Source organism: Scomber japonicus, chromosome 18, assembly GCF_027409825.1.
Source record: "Scomber japonicus isolate fScoJap1 chromosome 18, fScoJap1.pri, whole genome shotgun sequence".
NCBI lineage: Eukaryota > Metazoa > Chordata > Actinopteri > Scombriformes > Scombridae > Scomber > Scomber japonicus.
Genome location: NC_070595.1, coordinates 17,452,829 through 17,469,817, shown reverse-complemented (window position 1 = coordinate 17,469,817; position 16,989 = coordinate 17,452,829). Strand labels below are relative to the sequence as shown.

At 38.8% G+C, this 16,989-nt stretch overlaps 2 protein-coding genes across 2 annotated transcripts; one reads left to right on the top strand and one right to left on the bottom strand.

Annotated features, from left to right (window-relative positions):
- The first annotated feature begins 829 nt into the window (after window positions 1–829).
- tmub2 (transmembrane and ubiquitin-like domain containing 2) lies at window positions 830–4,654 on the top strand. Its single transcript, XM_053338049.1, has 3 exons — window positions 830–903; window positions 2,653–3,296; window positions 3,386–4,654. The coding sequence occupies exons 2-3, from the start codon at window positions 2,668–2,670 to the stop codon at window positions 3,777–3,779; spliced, it is 1,023 nt and encodes a 340-aa protein (XP_053194024.1). The 5' UTR covers window positions 830–903; window positions 2,653–2,667; the 3' UTR covers window positions 3,780–4,654.
- Window positions 4,655–6,654: 2,000 nt separating this feature from the next.
- atxn7l3a (ataxin 7 like 3a) lies at window positions 6,655–15,169 on the bottom strand. The gene is made up of 14 exons (XM_053338739.1): window positions 14,956–15,169; window positions 13,983–14,025; window positions 13,732–13,831; window positions 13,510–13,642; window positions 13,241–13,412; window positions 13,035–13,132; window positions 12,901–12,923; window positions 12,755–12,800; window positions 11,740–11,777; window positions 11,562–11,630; window positions 11,086–11,129; window positions 10,275–10,346; window positions 8,929–9,065; window positions 6,655–7,955 (listed from the first exon to the last, which is right to left on the bottom strand). Exons 3-14 carry the CDS (start codon window positions 13,780–13,782, stop codon window positions 7,708–7,710), a joined length of 1,131 nt encoding a protein of 376 aa, XP_053194714.1. The 5' UTR covers window positions 13,783–13,831; window positions 13,983–14,025; window positions 14,956–15,169; the 3' UTR covers window positions 6,655–7,707.
- Between the last annotated feature and the right edge of the window lie 1,820 nt (window positions 15,170–16,989).

The window sequence follows — 16,989 nt, the reverse complement described above, 5'->3', positions numbered from 1 at the left end:
TTTGAGGACCAAATAGCATTGGGACCAAATACAGTGTGAAATGGATATATGGTTAAAATGACATGAGACACTAAGGAAGCTTTACAGTTTTAAATACATTTTCTTTCAGAAGGACCAAACCACTACTTTTACTATAATACTTTAACTACATCAAGCTCATAATACTTGTGTACTTTTACTGTAATACTGCTCCATCAAGCTCAAAATACTTATGTACTTGTACTGCAATACTTTAACTACATAAAGCTCAAAATACTTATGTACTTTTACCAAAATACTTCAACTACATCAAGCTCATACTTATGTACTTTTACTGCAATACTTTAACTACATCAAGCTCAAAATACTTGTGTACTTTTACTGCAATACTTTAACTACATCAAGCTCAGACTCATGTACTTTCACTTCAATACTTTCTCTACATTGAGCAAGTAGGATTTTTCGCGCAGGATTTCTACTTGTATGGAGTATTTAACATGTTTGGTACTTTGGAACTGAATACTTCTCTCACCACTGCTGCTAGTAAATGCACACACACACCACACACATAAAGCACACATAAAGCACACATAAAGCACACACACACACACACACACACACACACACACACACACACACACACACACACACACACACACACATACACATATATATATAGCCCAATTACTACTCTATTATTACAGTACTTATGGTGTAATGATGATGAGGACTGGAGGATCAACAGGCGTGACCCATTTCCAAAACAACCCCCCTCCCGCCCCCCTCCTACAGCCCGGCGGTGACGTCACGTCGTCTCGCCTCCTCTCTGTGTTTATTACGGTATGTGGCGTTCAAGGAGCAGCCGCTAACTTAGCATCGAGGCTCGCGTTCAAAACATGCTCTGATTTTTTTTACAGCTGGCAGGTAAGACTAAAACTAATGTCCATCATACACAGACGACCACACCTTTAACAGACAGCTACAGGCTGGCCTCATATTAATTTATCAAACACACACAGACAAAAACAACCGAGCGATGAGAGTCGTAAACACCCGAAGGTCGTTTTTTTTCTTCTTCTGTAGCTAGCACGGCAGGCTAGCTCGCAAAGCTAACTGAGCTCGCTAACTCTGCATTAACTCTGTAACAAGTAAAGCAGTGCATCATGGTAGCTTGTATAACGAGTGTCACGTTGGTGCAAATGATTAAATGTCGAGTGTTAAAGCTGAATATGATGAGAAAATAATGAATAGCTTGAGCATAGCTTCACTGCTACAACAAACAGCTGTTGACCAGCCCCTGCTGCTGCTGCAACTTTCATCCTAAAATAATGACCTTTTCTCACAAAAAAACATCACCTTTTAATATTTAAAGCATCTACATGTAACCATAGCTACACATTTAACTTGACAACACTGCTTTATAATTAGATTCTTACATAACAAATCAAGCAACTGTGAAGAAAGCAGAGGGTGATGTAAAGTGTTATGCAAAGCAGTCTTGTCCTGATTTGTTCAAGGGGATTTCACTTGCTGTAAGTTCAGAGTTTATTTCTTAAGTTTGCTGCTTTAGTTAGTTAGTAGTTAAGTGACACTGCATTGCATCTCGAAACTAATAGAAAACAAGAACCCAAAAAGTTAACATCCTCTTTTATTTTTGCTACTGTCATCATAAAGTGGAAGGGAAAGGGTGGGGACAATGTGGACACAATTATCTCTTATGGTAAATGCAATCAAACAGTGTAAAAGTATGTGGCTGATTTAATGTAGTTTTTATTGTCTTTTACGTTGTACTATTATTATTTTACTCTTATGTTACATTATTGTTTTTATTTCGTTCCTCTTTTCTGTTTCATTGTTTTATGCTGTATGTATTTTTTTTTCTTATAAAGCACTCTGAGATGCTTTTATTTTGGTATGAAAGGTGCTCTTCAAATAAAGTTATTGTTATATTATCAACCCCTTAATCTTCTCTAAGTGAAAATACTAAACACTGCTTAAGATCACCTTTTCAATTGTGAGGATATGTTTTCTTTGTCTTGGGCGATAAAATATCTTTGAGGGTTTTTTTGGACAAAGAAAGCAATCATTTTCATCCCTAATAATATGATGCTTCAGTACATTTTCAGGAAATTCAACTGAGCTCAGTGTTTTTTAATAAAATAACCAGATATGAATGCATGCTTTTAATATTCCAGCTATCTGTCTAACTAATTGTCTCACTAATGCAAAAAGTCCTATGTTGTCATAAAGTATTCCTGCTCACTTATTACCATATTGTTCATAATGGCCTAATGCAACTAGAGGGAATAAAGGGGCAGACACCACAAAATCTAATATTTAATAAATGTACGGGTTGTCACAGTGTGCAGTGTTATATCCCACAAGTCTACCATGTTGTGAACTTGTGAGTGTAAAGCGAGCCAGATATAGAAGATAGAATTGAAAGAAGTGATGTTGGAGCAATTGAAATGATCATGAATCAGTTGAGAAGTAGATATCATAATTTGTTATTTTAAAAAATGCAGGTTTATTGTGGTGATTTTGTGCAAAGCCAGAGATTCAAATGTGTTTCTTTAATCATATTAGGCTTTGAAGGTCTTAAACATTGTCTTTTGCTTTGTCTTGACTTTGAATTTCATCCTTTTTTTGGCGTGTCTCGTTCCTCCTCTCCAGGTTTGGAGGACAGAGATGGCAGTGTGTGCACTGACCATGTTGGACGGGATGGAGGAGGAGGTAATGGCAGCGGGTGGCGTGTTGCTCTTGGTCCTGGCCCTCGTCTTGGCTTGGCTCTCGACCCACGTGGCAGATCGAGGAGACCACATACTGGGCACCATCCTCACCGTGGGCGCTCACGCCTCTCTCATCAGACTTGGGGACCACGACAGTTACAGCGGAGGTTCTTCTAGCACCGATACGCCTGAACAACAGACTCCTCCGCCTTCGCAGGAGATCAAGCCGGACGACGGCGAGCCCGGGACTGAGAGAGGGGAAAGTGAGGGGACAGGGGAGGGAGCTGAGGGGGTTCGGACAGATCTGCTGCTGGACATACGGAGCAAACAACCACAAGCTGGAAGACTACACACTTCTGATGAGGAGGATGACGAGGTTGATGAGGAGGAGGAGGAGGATGACGATGAGGAACTGGAGGAGGAAGATAAAAAGGTTATAAAGCATATCCCAGTGTTGTCCAGCAGCATCTCAAGCACCACCACCATCACCAGTACGACCACTTCCATGTCCATTCGACTTAAGTTTTTAAATGACACAGAGGAGGTAGCTGTTGTAAAGCCGCAGGATACTGTGGCAGTACTGAAGAGGTCAGTTAAACCACCTCAAACATTGATTTTTAGACATCGAACTTTAATCTTTCATTTTATTAATTCTCTTAATGTCTTTTCTTCTTCAGTAAATACTTCTCAGGCCGGGAGCATCAAATAAAACTCATCTATCAAGGCCAGCTGCTGCAGGATCCGAAGAGAACTCTCTTATCCCTAAACATCACACACAACAGCGTGATCCACTGCCACATCTCCCAGACCCTGCACGAGGCCGCCCCAGAGGAAGGGGCTCAGTCTGGGGGAGGAGCAGCAGCCGGGTCTGGCGTCTCCGGAGGATTCAGGGCTGCAGGTGTGGCCATTAGCACCAGCAGCCTGGTGGTGCCCGTATTTGTGGTGATACTGGCTGTGGTTTGGTATTTCCGCATCAACTACAGGCAGTTCTTCACCGCCCCTGCGACCATCTCCCTCGTGGGAGTCACTGTGTTCTTCAGCTTTCTGATATTCGGGATGCACAGCCGCTGAAAAAAAAAAGATGCAGAGAAGCTTACAGCTGAATGTTGTGAGGTGAAAATTAAAAATAACTATAGTAGTGGGTGGCGTCTGGAGAGACGGACTAATCAAAAGCGGCCTCGTTGCAGATGCCGTAGATGATTGGATTCCTGCAGGGTGTGTAGGAGGTTTAGTTGAGCCTGTTTGGGCATGTTTAAAAAAAAAAAAAAGAAAACAAAAAAAAAACAGATGAGTGATTGTACAGTTATGTGTGGGGTCAACAAAAATCTGAGTTCCACCTAAACTGAATCATAATTTAGCTTCTCTTCAAACACGACTTAGTGGTTCACACCATGTAAGCAACCCTCTGGCTTTCTATCGTTAGCTCTTTTACTGTTGCTGGGGATACAGATGTTTTCCTGTGTTTTTTATTTTAATTTTATTAAGGCCACTGTTTCTGTGTTTAAAAAAAGAAAAAGAAGAAAAAATTAACCAATAGATACAAGAATCTAAAACCTTTTGGAACCACTCACTCTTGTGCTGTGTGCCGCCAGTTTAATTCTTTATTTTGCGTTCATTGAATGAAACGAGCTGTCTGTAAGCAAAACACAAACTGTACAGCTGCCCTCAGTGCAAAGCCGAAAAAAACGTTCAATATTTTTGTTGGTCCAGAAATATTGTTATGTAGAAATAGGCTAATTTAAATAATCACTAGACATTAAAATAAAATAGACACTTTTTTTGAAAATATATTGTAAATATATTGTGTATTTTCTGTAAATAAAATGATAGAATGAATCAGATGAACCTGCATCTGGCACTTAAAGATTTGGAGGGAACGGTCGAACCCTCCTGATTATGCTGGACTGCTCTGGCTTCAGTGATGTCTCAAATTAAAGCATTTAAAACCAAAATCTCTCTCTCTCTCTACATATACATACATATATATATATATATTTTGTCTTTTCGTCATGTAAAGAACCGAGCCTCTGGGTGGAATGTCTTTTATTTATATACAAACATCAGTATGCATGGCGATGAGGAAAAATAACATCACATTATGTTCATTCACACATGCACTGACTTGTGCTTTATGCGTGGAGAAAAAAAAAAGAAAGAAAAATATTGCAAACTCACACAAAGACCCTCTGTCATTGCACTCTGCACAGATACACAAAGGAGCCACAAGAGAACATCAGCTGTTAGCTTCATTCACAAAATATGGCCGAAAAAATCAATTTATATCTACCAAAGTATTTGTAAGAACAGTTTTGTTTTATCTTATAGTGCACATCACAAGACTTTACCAAAAAAGATTTAAAAAGGACACGGCCATTTTTTTTTTTAGTACGGACCTTGACAGAATCAGATGTGGAAAAAAAGTTAACCATACAAATAAATCAAATCAGGCTTCGACAGATTGTTAAAGAAAAGTGAGTTGAAAGCGCTTGACTTAAGGGACTGTACACAAATTATTTTAGTGGGGAGAGGGCATCTCATATTTAATTTAATTTAAAAAAATAAAACAAAAAGAGGTACACCCTTCTCCTTATATCTTGTGATTAAATATTAAAGACAAAAATAAAAACAGAGAATATTCAGTACTGAGCTCAGGCCAAAGCTCCGTGGGTGCAGATAGACATTGTAACCCCACTATGAATATAAAATTGATTTGATGATACTAAAAAAAAAGGTTGGACATCTTTTATATTTTTTTACATTAACAAATCTTATTTGCGGAGCCAAACCAACAAAGAACTGATCATACATACAACTAGTATGAGTGTATCCAGCCACATTGTAGGTGTAACTGTTTGATCTTTTTTTAAATAAATATCTAAATAAGGAAATGTCATCAAATATAATCTGGGATGAGAAAAAGTAAAAAGATAATTTCTTTCTCTCCCAAAAAGTTAAGAGCATCCATCCCCTCCTAAAACTATTTTATACAGACCCTTGTTTTACATCAATGTCCTGATGTACACAAATAAAATAAGAAACACCCTTGTAGTTTACTATGCAGTTATGATTCTACAATAATAACAGCAACAATCAAGTCTTTTGGTTTAAAAAGCCAATTTATCAGAAAAAAACCATTAAAGAAAGAAAGAAAGACAAAAAAGCTTTTCTAAGACAACTGTGAAAAGTGGCAAGTACAAGATCAAGTGAAATAGTGCATCTGATCTAAAGCATGTAAAATACTATATCTTACAACTTTTACATTAGACATTGTTGGTTATAGGCTTACAAGATGCAGACTTATCACTCATGTTCATGGATGACAAGCAGGAAGTGCAGCACTGATCTGCTTGTTAATGTGATCTATAAGCAGAAACTGTGAAAACACACACCAGACGTGTTTGGTACTAAAGAGAAAAGAAAGCTGCGTTGGATTCATGATTCATTTTCTATCTCACACACACATACACACATACACACATACATACATACATACATGTACTGTACATGTGCCCCATAAAAGCCCACTGGCTCAGCAAATATCAAAAATCTGCATTTACAAACACCCACACACACACACACACACACACAAATAATATACACATCACTTCACAGGCAGTGAAAAATATAAACTTAAATATATTGTCGATGTAAACACAAAAAAAAGTTGAATATTTAAAATGGCACACTTACTTTCACAAAAATGTCACATTCTAGGATGCATAGATTTGTGAAAATATAAATGATTACACACACACACACACAAGCACACCCTCACACCCTCACCACACACTCACAACACGAAAAACTGACACTCAAATGCAAGTCAGCATACTTAGATACACACACACAAACACACACACACACACACACACACACACACACACAGTGCAATACAATGCTAGAATTAAAGAGCCACTGATGAGTACTCCAGTATACGTGTGTCAAGTGTTAAATTGAAAGCCGAGCTGAAGAGTGATCACCGAGTCTAAAAAAGGAGGGACGGGTCACGAGGTCGCAAACACCTGAAGGTTTCACAAAGCCACATTTGAGAGCTTAAGAACCTTTTCTTTTTTTAAAAATACCGTTTGAAAGTGATTTACTCTCCGTGCCTTACACTTTCAGATACAAGTGGACAAATTAAAACCTCTAATTATGGTGTCTTAAGCCTTTTATATTATATTATATTATATTTTTTCCCACCAAAAACACAGTAGAGATTACTTTTAAATTAGGCATTCAGAAAAAAGTGCATCAGGGAGATAGACTGCAGTGATAATGTTGTATAGAGCTTCGAGCTGCTTACACTATATAGCCAAATATATGTAGACACCCCATGTAAATCTGCTGCAACATACAATGATAGTTAGATGGAAACTTTGAGACAACAGTTTGGGGGGAGGTTATTTCCTGGTTCAACATGTCAATGCTCCATGCATTAGCCAGATCCATAAAGAAACAGTTTATCAGGTTTAACGTGAAAGATCTCGGCTGGCTTCAACCCCATCATAGATTTTATTGCCCAACATTACTGGCCGACTACACTGCAGCAAAGTTGCAAAATGAATGGGCGTATTTTTGTAGGTGTCTACATATGTTTAGCCATAGTGATTTAATTGGGATGAGGACACACTTTCTGATTTACAATTGGAGCCTGCAGTCAGTCACTAACAAAAAAATCTAAATGCATGAAGTTGTTTTTGACCTAAATGTCCAAAATGACCAGAATTGCAGGATATAATATTATAGTTTGGGGTCAATATGTCTGCAGGTATTGATTGGACTCTGTGACTGGCCACAATTTTTTTTTACAACACTGTGTTCTTAATCCAGAAAAAGAATCATTAAAATAGAGATGCCTTACTCATTACAGGCTGAATGACTACTAAATCAAGTTTAATCCCAAACCTGTTCAGACCTGCAAATAAAGGGCAGGTGTGAACGGAGGGAGTGGATGAAGAAGAGGCAAGAGCTGGTCAGACAGAAAAAAAGAGGGATTACGCTAGTTTAAATCGTCGTAGATACTCGAAATAGAAGGTGCTGAGAGTTTGGGCCTCTTTTTTTTGGTCGATAAGCTGATATTACTCTGAGAGCTGCTGCTGCTGCTGCCGCCGACGCCGACACCGCCTCCGGTCAGACATCCACTTCCTCCTACACCACCACCTCCTCCTCCTCCTCCTCCTGCGCCGCTCAAACCGAGAGAGGTCCTCTTCTTTTTCTTGGGCTTCCTAGAATCTGAGTGGTTGGTGCCTGACAGGAAGAACAAGGAAAACCATGTAGTGTCAGAAATCTTTTATTGCTCATCAATCAATCTTTATTTATATAGCGCCAAATCACAACAAAAAGGTCTAGACCAGGGGTGTCAAGCATGCGGCCCGCGGGCCAGAACCGGCCCGCTGAGGGGAGCAATCCGGCCCACTTTACTTCCTGTGTTCTTTCCCTTCCTTACATCTGTCCTTCCATCTTACTTTTCCTTTCCTTTCTTTCTTTCCTTCCTTCCTTCCGCCTGTCCGTCCTTCACTATCTGTCCTTCCTCCCTTTCTTCCTTCTTTCCTTCCATCTGTCCTTCCCTCCTTTCTTTTTTCCTCCCTACCTTCCTTTTCTGCTTCCCTGTCTGTCTGTCCGTCCTTCACTGTCTTTCTTTTCTGCCTTCCTTCCTTCCTTCCGTCTGTCTATCTGTCCTTCACTGTCTGTCCTTCCTACCCTTCTTCCCTCCTTCTTTTTGCCTGTCTTTCCTTCCTTGCTTCCTTCCTTCCTTCCTTCCCTCCTTCCCTCCCTTCTTATTTCCTTCCTTCCTTCCTTCTTTCCCTCCATCTTTTTAATGATCTCGCCCACATGAGATCAGATTGGTCTGTATGTGGCCCTTGAATGAAAATGAGTTTGACTCCTCTGGTCTAGACTATACTTTTAATTTCATTTAACGACACCCAACATCCCCACATGAGCAGCAAGGAAAAACCTTTTTAACATGATGAAACTTCCTAATGTTATCTATGGCTGGCAAAGCACAGTCAGTTTGCTGCTGGGCTTTCTTGTGCTGCTCTGCTACTTTGTTATGGTTATATGATAAAATAGAAGGAGACTTATCACAGTAAGCAGAACAAAAAGTAATCACACCATCACTTGCTAGAAGACATGTTTGTTGTCTCCTGCGTCCAGAGAGAATCAATTTGCTTACTGCACTGTTTGTTTGTTTTTTTGCTTTGTGTTTTTATCTCCTTACTGGCTTTCGATGAGGCAGAGTCAGTGGGGGAAATATCTGGGGAGTCTTCCCACTGCAGGCGGCTCATCAGGGTCTGCCCATCTGGAATGTCAAAGTTGTCGCTCTCCACCACAGCGTCTGCGTCAGGCAGTGACGGCCTGTTAACATTAAAACCCAAACACACACACAGTCGCTCCCCGTTAGGACTGGCAGAACATCAGACATCTCACAACTCACAGCAGAAGAGACACGGTGATAAAAAAAACTGTGCATGTATTTTCTAATATGAAGTCAAGGAACAGTTACAGGAGTAGGGAGATATTTATTATCTCTACTGCACAAAACTCAGACGGTTTAACTTGCCAGTCTTCTCCCCACCCACTCACATTTCAAGACACTTTCACTCCCTTTTTCTACTCTCTGTGGTAAAATAGTACTTCTTTACTAACAAACAGTTTTCATCTCAGACCTACGTAGCTACAATTTGTCTCTGCTGTCAAGCTATGACTGTAATGAGTTACAGGTGGGCTGGAGGCTTGCACAGTTTTTCCACACACACACTAATCATAGCAGAGACTGAAATATCCTGTATGTGTAAGCTGGTTTCTAATAAAAAGAAAAAATGTAAATGGAAAATCTGTTACTTAACACCTTTAAGAGTTTTCCTTGCATAAGAATGTTATTTGGCAACTTCTAGAGGACTGAAATAAATGAATAAAAGCTCAAAGTTGAGGACATACAGAGAGTTTGATAAAGCAGAAGAACATTTTACAGTTTAAAAATCAACTCTCCGGTTTCTAAATGACCTCAAACCTAGTTTAAGCTTTCTATATTACACAAATACTAAAATGTATCTGCAATAAGCTAGATTGGGCCTGTGTGATATAGCTCTAGCAGGTACCACCGCAGCAGCTTTCGGGGGAATCATGTGTCACGTACTGATCAGCCCACATGCTCCACCACTAAAACCCAATGTGTGGGCAGGGAAACCCCCTGTAGGTTGGCCCGACCTCAACCTCTTCTTATGATAAAGATCACAGAATACTCAGTGCTCCCCTTCAGTTGCAGCCGTGACGCTTTTTTCCAAGCGAGCTGTTACGTGCAGAGATGACGGCGACCTTTGAACCAGAGTGTTCACACAACACTGATCGTCAGCATTACTCTGGTTTTTCCTTCTCTGACAAAGGCAACCCTAATCAGAAGCAGTGAACTTTATCAGCAAACACCTGCACCATGAGGGTCACAACACTCACTCAAACATGACTTTTTGTTAAGTACACTTATGGGAGGGGTTGGAGAGAGGGGGAGGAGGGGGAGGGAAGGGGGGGAGGGAAGGGGGGTAGGGAAGTGGGACAGGGCACACTCACGCGGACGGCCCCAGGAGGAACACCCTGACGGCCCTCCTCTGTTCGTCCGTGTGCTGGGGACACCGCTGAGACCTGGTGGGACACAAGGTGGCATTATACATCCCTGACTGACGGCCACCCCCCACCAAATAGTTTCACGAGTCACACCCCCTGCCTGCCTATCTACAGACACAGGGGAGGAGAGGGATAGAGGTGGGATGGACTGCTGTGGACACAATCAGTGACCAATCAGGTAAGGGAGCAGAGGAACGATGGAGGTGTTAAAGGTTATGAAATGTTAAAGAGTTTGGTCACTGACGGGGTCCTACAGTTAGAAATAGCTTTGTTTGATCACTTTTTGTTTCCCGAGATCTTTGCAGACTTTGGTGTTTCACTTTTTTGGGGGGAGAATTTTTTAAAAAGCCAATCGCTGATCCAGAATAAAAAATGAATTACAGTTGCCACTTGTGTTCCCTTTAAGTTAGTCCCAACATACACGATCATTTTCACACACACAGGTGAAACTGATCATGTCATCAAGAGTCTACATGCAAGCGTGACAGCATTTCAAAGTGATTTAGTTTCCATGGCAAAGCTTCACAAAAGGGCCAAACTGCGGGACATAAAAAGACACTGACCTCACACTTTGGACTAAATGACACGGTGACACCCAACACAAGGCCTGTTAGAGTACCTACATGTATCCTGCATCACGTCACATATATTATCAACACAAAAGCAGTTAACAGTTTCTTTCGACCCCCACAGTGGGCAGGTTTTTGTAATTACTAGTTTACCTCCAATATGTGTCAGTTGATTATACGATAATTACCTGGTACACATCTTCTTGGTGTGCTCTGAGATCACCCCACATTGCTGAGGAAAGAAACACAATTTTAATTCATAATCAACAGTCCTGAAATAAAAACAGAAGAGTTATAAAGAAAAAAAGTGACTATTATTAATTGCAGGGCTGGGCAATAAATCGAGATTATATCGATATCGTAGATTTTGAATATTTTAATGCTGTCATATGGAATAAGTGTTTCCCTTTTCCTGCTCTTAAAGGCTGCATTACAGTAAGCTTAACAGGCTGTTCTATTATCTGCTTTCATCCACTTAGACATTATATCCACATTACTGATCATTGTTTATCAATAATCTCATTGCATAAATATTTAGTGACGGCACCGATAGTCATCCCTACAATAATGTCAAAATATCAATATCAAGGTATTTGGTCAAAAAATATCATGATATTTGATTCTGCCCATATCACCCTTCAGTACATTAATGAGAGATGCTCACCGTTGTCAAAAGGGATCTGACTTCATCAGGGCCTAATGTTTCATAGCTGATGCCAGTGTTGTAGTTGTACTGAAAGACAGACAAAGAATTATTGTCAGTATTAAAAAGCTTACGATACAAATTGAGGGAATTTTGTAGCCTTGCTTGTGGCAACATGGTCAAAGAAAGGACTTATCACCTTATAAGGCTCCGAACTGACGCTGCTCCCCAGCTCACCTGAAAAACAAATGAAAAACTATTGTTGGTCTTCTTCACTCATATTGCATAAAGCATTAAAACATGATCAAAATGACACTATAATTTAAAATGTTTAAACAACAGTAGATGGGGGTGTAAGGGGAGTTTTTCCTCTTTGTGCTCTATGGCTCAGCAATGTATTTATATTATATGTAAGACTAGTTGTCATCTTACATCTAATGAGATCATGATGCTGGTTTTAAAAGCTGTATTACAGTAAAGTGATGTCATCTTCTCACTTAGTCATCATATCCACATTACTCAAGCATTGTCTAAATATTTTGTGAAAGCACATACAGTGGGGAGAACAAGTATTTAATACACTGCCGATTTTGCAGGATTTCCCACTTATAAATTTGATACTTGTAAATTCATTATTTAAAAATCATACAATGTGATTTTCTGGATTGGTCTCTCACAGTTGAAGTGTACCTATGATAAAAATGACAGACCTCTACATGCTTTGTAAACCTGCAAAATCGGCAGTGTATCAAATACTTATTCTCCCCACTGTATAATCATCTCTACAATAGTGTCACAATATCGATATTAAAGTACTTTTTTTGTCCATATCCTCCATCCTTACTGCATATTAAGGTTTTAATTAACATTCAATAAATATACTTGAAACCTCAAACTGACATCTATCTAAAAATCCACGTTCTAAGAAGCCACGTTTTATTCTGTTTATTCAATGACATTAAGAAGACGGGAACCGGGCTGTGCTGACATTTTAGCGCTGCACATGTCAATCTAGAAAGTGAAACTTTTGCTTTAATACTGTCTCGACTGCGCTGTGGTTAGTCAGCATTAATAGATATTCAAATTCGACTTCCTGTGACTAAGGAAGAGTGCAGCGCGTCCAATTTCATCATTCGAACATCTACAGCACATTTAGAAAACAGCATGGAGCAAACTCTCTTCTCTACTGGAAGCTAAATACCTGATAGACTCACCATTTTTATGTTTAAGAGATTTGGATCTTCTTGGTGAATTTTGATTCTGGATAAAGAAAAACATTCAGATTATATATTAAAGCACATTACAAGTGTCAAATTTAATCCAAAACTATCTGCAAAGGGAAAAACAAATGCAAGAATACCTTATCTGACTTTCTCTTCTTGGCTGTAACGAAGGAAGGAAACAAAAAAAGGTTATTATGTGAAAGCAATCTGGAGTTTTTGCTTAATTATTATCTCCTCATGGTGGTTATTAAATCAATTTCTAATTACTCACATTTTTTCTCTGCTCCATACGACCAGTCGTTATCGTTGAGGTCATCGTTGTCCTCCTGATCGCTCTCTGATTTGCTCATGTTATTATTGCTGGCTAGCCTATTAAAAAGTACAAAAACACACAACCATCAAATAATCTGATTAGCTGTTCACACACATTTATAAATCAATACACAAGTCGCTCCTGAATGACTCTTATTGACTGACCTGCGGTTGGCAATGCGACTGCTGTTGCGTCCCATGCCGAGACATTTCTCCAAGTGCGGTGCGAAGCGAGAAGCCGCTATCAGTCTTTTGCAGTTGGGGCACTCGCACTCTTTGTTCTTCCACTGATTGTACACCTGACCAAATATGTCAACTCCTGGTTGGTCCACAATTTCTGGAAAAGTATTTTTAAAAAGTGCACACTGTAAGATAAGTCCACAAAGAAACATATACAACTCAGACAAGAACAAAGTAGAAGACATGGAACCAACCAAACTCCTTCATGCTCTCTTGGTCTGTTTCATCCAAGAAGAAATAGCCCTGTTTCACAGCACGATGCACCTCAAAACACAGGCCCAAACAGGCATCTTCCACCAGTTCAGAGTAGATGTCATGGACCATGGCCTGTAACACAAAAGGACTCAATTTAACACCAAATACAAACCTGGAGTCTATTAAAACATCTGCTTGTCATAATGTTGGTATGACCTCACCTCCAGCCTGGTGTTGTCTGGGCCTGACAGGGGCATATCCTCCATTTTCATTTGAAAATCTGTAGGGGAAATCTTGACTGTAAGGTAACGAGATGCTGACCTGTAGGATTCAGAGCAGAAAAGAAAAATTATGATGATGATGATGAAGCTCTACAGAAACAAGCTTAGAAGTAACATATATATTTATACATCCATCTCTTCCTCTCACAAAGGATCCAGTTAATGAGACACACTATTCACAAAATACTCACTTTGAAAATAGCTATGAACAGTTCTTGCACATCTCTCTTCATTCTGTTGAAGAAAAGGGGAAATATATAAACATATTTAGAGATAATAGGTTAAACGAATTTCATCCAAGTGTCAATAAAATGTTTAATATGTGGCAGATAAGGCCAGGATGGGCACTGGATGATCATTTATGTACTGGATTTCTACAAAAAATTGATTCTCTCTGCTTTTTATTGATTTTTTTGGTACTTTTAGCATCTTGACGTGTTATTTATTAACACTTTTGCATATTTACTGTAAGTGAAATGTTGTTTTAAAGCACTGTCTGTTATATATTAACACATGTGTACTTTTGTTTTGCATATGAAATGACTCTTTATGGCTGCAGCAAGGGGAAAAAGCTCAAGACCAATGTACTACTCTGTGAGACAGTAAAGTTAATGTTAAATCTTGAATTTATATATAATACCTGCACATTTCACATGCTAAATATGAGGTATTAAGCTTGTTTTTCTTAGATTAACCTTACCATAAAAGGTAAAATACAAGAAGGCAAACAGGCACCCTAATCAAATGTCAGTGATATCTTAATTAACATACTAATTGGTGCCATAATGCGTTAAATTATTAAATATTAATGCTGGGCAACATAATAACGTTAGCTGTGGCGAAGAAACATGATACGTGTCTTTATAATTTAATATAAACATGAACACTGCAATGTAAGCAAAAAATAAAACCTACAACATCCGTGCTAACTTAAAGCTTAACAACAATAAAACAACATTAACACTCACATTAGCAAACAACACTGTGTGCAACGCTAATTAACATTACTTTTAAGGGTTAGCATCTGGTAGCTAACAGCTAGCCCTGCACACAGTACAGATACAAGGGGGAAAGTGTTGGTGATAAAAAGAAACACCAGTAAATTAGTGAGGTCATATCTCCTTTTTTAAAATATATTTGAACATAAGCTGCTTTTCCTCTTACCCTGTCATACCGCAAACTCAGGCTGAGCCAGTTTCTGTGAAGGAGGCAACATCACAGCCCACAAAGAGAAACACATCAACAGGAAACTGCAGCTTCAGTCACATCCATCATTAATAAAGACAGGCAAAATGGATTCACGTTTCAAGTGTTATCCTTTTTGTTGTTGTCGCAGAAGTGTAAATTAACGCTACAAAACCCCGCTCGGCACAGCGGAGGCCAGCAGCAGGCAGCAGAGTACAAACAACACAACAATAAACTACTCACTTCCGGTTCAGACCTTCAGTGTTACAGTCTGACTTGAATGAAGACTATTGTGCTCTGAAGTAAAAAAGAAAAAAGATAATTGGTTAATTGATAAATGAATTTATGTAGCCTATAGATAAAGATAATTAGTTTATAATGACATATAATTGATTTTTTTTATAAATATGATGAAGATAGAACAAATACTAGGAATAATTGCATATAAATACATATGTGTGTGTATAAATGTATTAATGTATGTGTGTATATATAAGACAAAAGTTATGGTATGGAAAAAGGGAAGTTTTGGGGGTGGAGAAACATTAATCACACAATGTAAAAATAATTAACTACAAGTAAAAGTCCCTGCATTCAAAATTACACTTAGACCAAAGTAAAAGTAGATGTACGTATATAAGATAAATAATAATACATAATAAATCAATTAGATTAAATTCAAAAATAATAAATCATTAGTTTATAATAAAATATAATAAATATAAGATATAAGATAACGTGTAATATGATGAAGATAATTAGTCAATGTACATATATGTGTATAAAAATGTGTAGGAATTAATTGCATATAAATACCTATGTGTTTGTATGACTGCATGAAATAATAATCATAAAAATATAAGAACATTTATGGAAAAAGGAAGTTAATTTATTGAGAAATATTATTAACTAACTAATTTTTCTATCTATAATAATTTCACAGACCAGCCAATAAGAGCTGCAGTTACTTGATGGTGCAGCCAAGCAGCGCTAGAGTCTTTTAATTTTAAAGTACAATCAGTGTATTTCCGGTTTTACTCGCATACTTGACGCAGGCCGGCGACGTTTACCTTCCAGTTAAGGCATCAATAAATGAACAGGATTGTCTCTTGTTATCTGGAATCAGTTGGTTGAGCCTGAGCGGTTGAATGAGGTCATCAGTATCAGTGAGGTATAATAGACAAAAGTATGTGGACACTGGACACCCAAAAATAACACCTAAATATGAAAGTTAAACATGTTACTGCAAAACCATGAGCATTCATAGCGGCTGCTCCTCTAGGAAGGCTTTCTATGAGATTTTGGAAGCCGGCTGCTGAGATCCAGCACTGATGTTGGAGGATAAGGCTTGGCTTGTAGTCAGCTTTCCATTTTATCCCAAAAATGAAGCTGTCTTCCATACCAAACTGGGAAAACCATTTCCTGATGGCTCTGGCTTTGTGCATGGAAACACTGTCATTTTGAAAAAGGAAATTACCTTTTCTTGAGCCCCAGAACTCCAGGGGCCACAAATATGACTTGTGCTGATGTATTGAAATTTGGGTGAATGCACCACTGAAGCACAGCATCACATGACATGAAAGGGCCTTAAGGTGCGGTCACATTATATTTCTATCAAGTGTGAGGTTAATAGAAACACCGCTGCACCCTGTTTGGAAATTAGATTATTCTAGTGTGATGCAGCAACATTTTAGTAGACGTTTAGCACACTACAGACTACAGACTACCAGACTGTGAATTGTAGCATCACTGTGTATATTGTTTACATTTATTACCTGCTGCATCAGAAGAGTGAACAAAGTCAAAGCTCAAGCACTTTACAGGTTTCGGCTTGCTGGTCTTCATCAGGCTCATCTTTGGGATGAACTGGAACGCTGACTACAAGCCAGGATTTATCACCCAAGCATCAATACTCAACCCCACTGATGCTCTTGTGGCTAAATGGGAATCAATCTGAGCAGCTAGCCGAGACGTGTTAGTCTATTGATAAAGTTTTGCTATATTACAAGTATT

Excerpts from the sequence above, each read along its gene's own strand:
- tmub2 (XM_053338049.1), top strand. The coding sequence starts at position 2,668 with ATGGCAGTGTGTGCACTGACCATGTTGGACGGGATGGAGGAGGAGGTA. Across the intron at positions 3,297-3,385 it reads ACTGTGGCAGTACTGAAGAG|TAAATACTTCTCAGGCCGGG; the intron begins GTCAGTTAAACC and ends TTTCTTCTTCAG.
- atxn7l3a (XM_053338739.1), bottom strand. The coding sequence starts at position 13,782 with ATGAAAATGGAGGATATGCCCCTGTCAGGCCCAGACAACACCAGGCTG. Across the intron at positions 12,924-13,034 it reads GTATGGAGCAGAGAAAAAAT|CCAAGAAGAGAAAGTCAGAT; the intron begins GTGAGTAATTAG and ends CCTTCGTTACAG. Across the intron at positions 10,347-11,085 it reads ACCAAGAAGATGTGTACCAG|GTCTCAGCGGTGTCCCCAGC; the intron begins GTAATTATCGTA and ends GTGTCCCACCAG.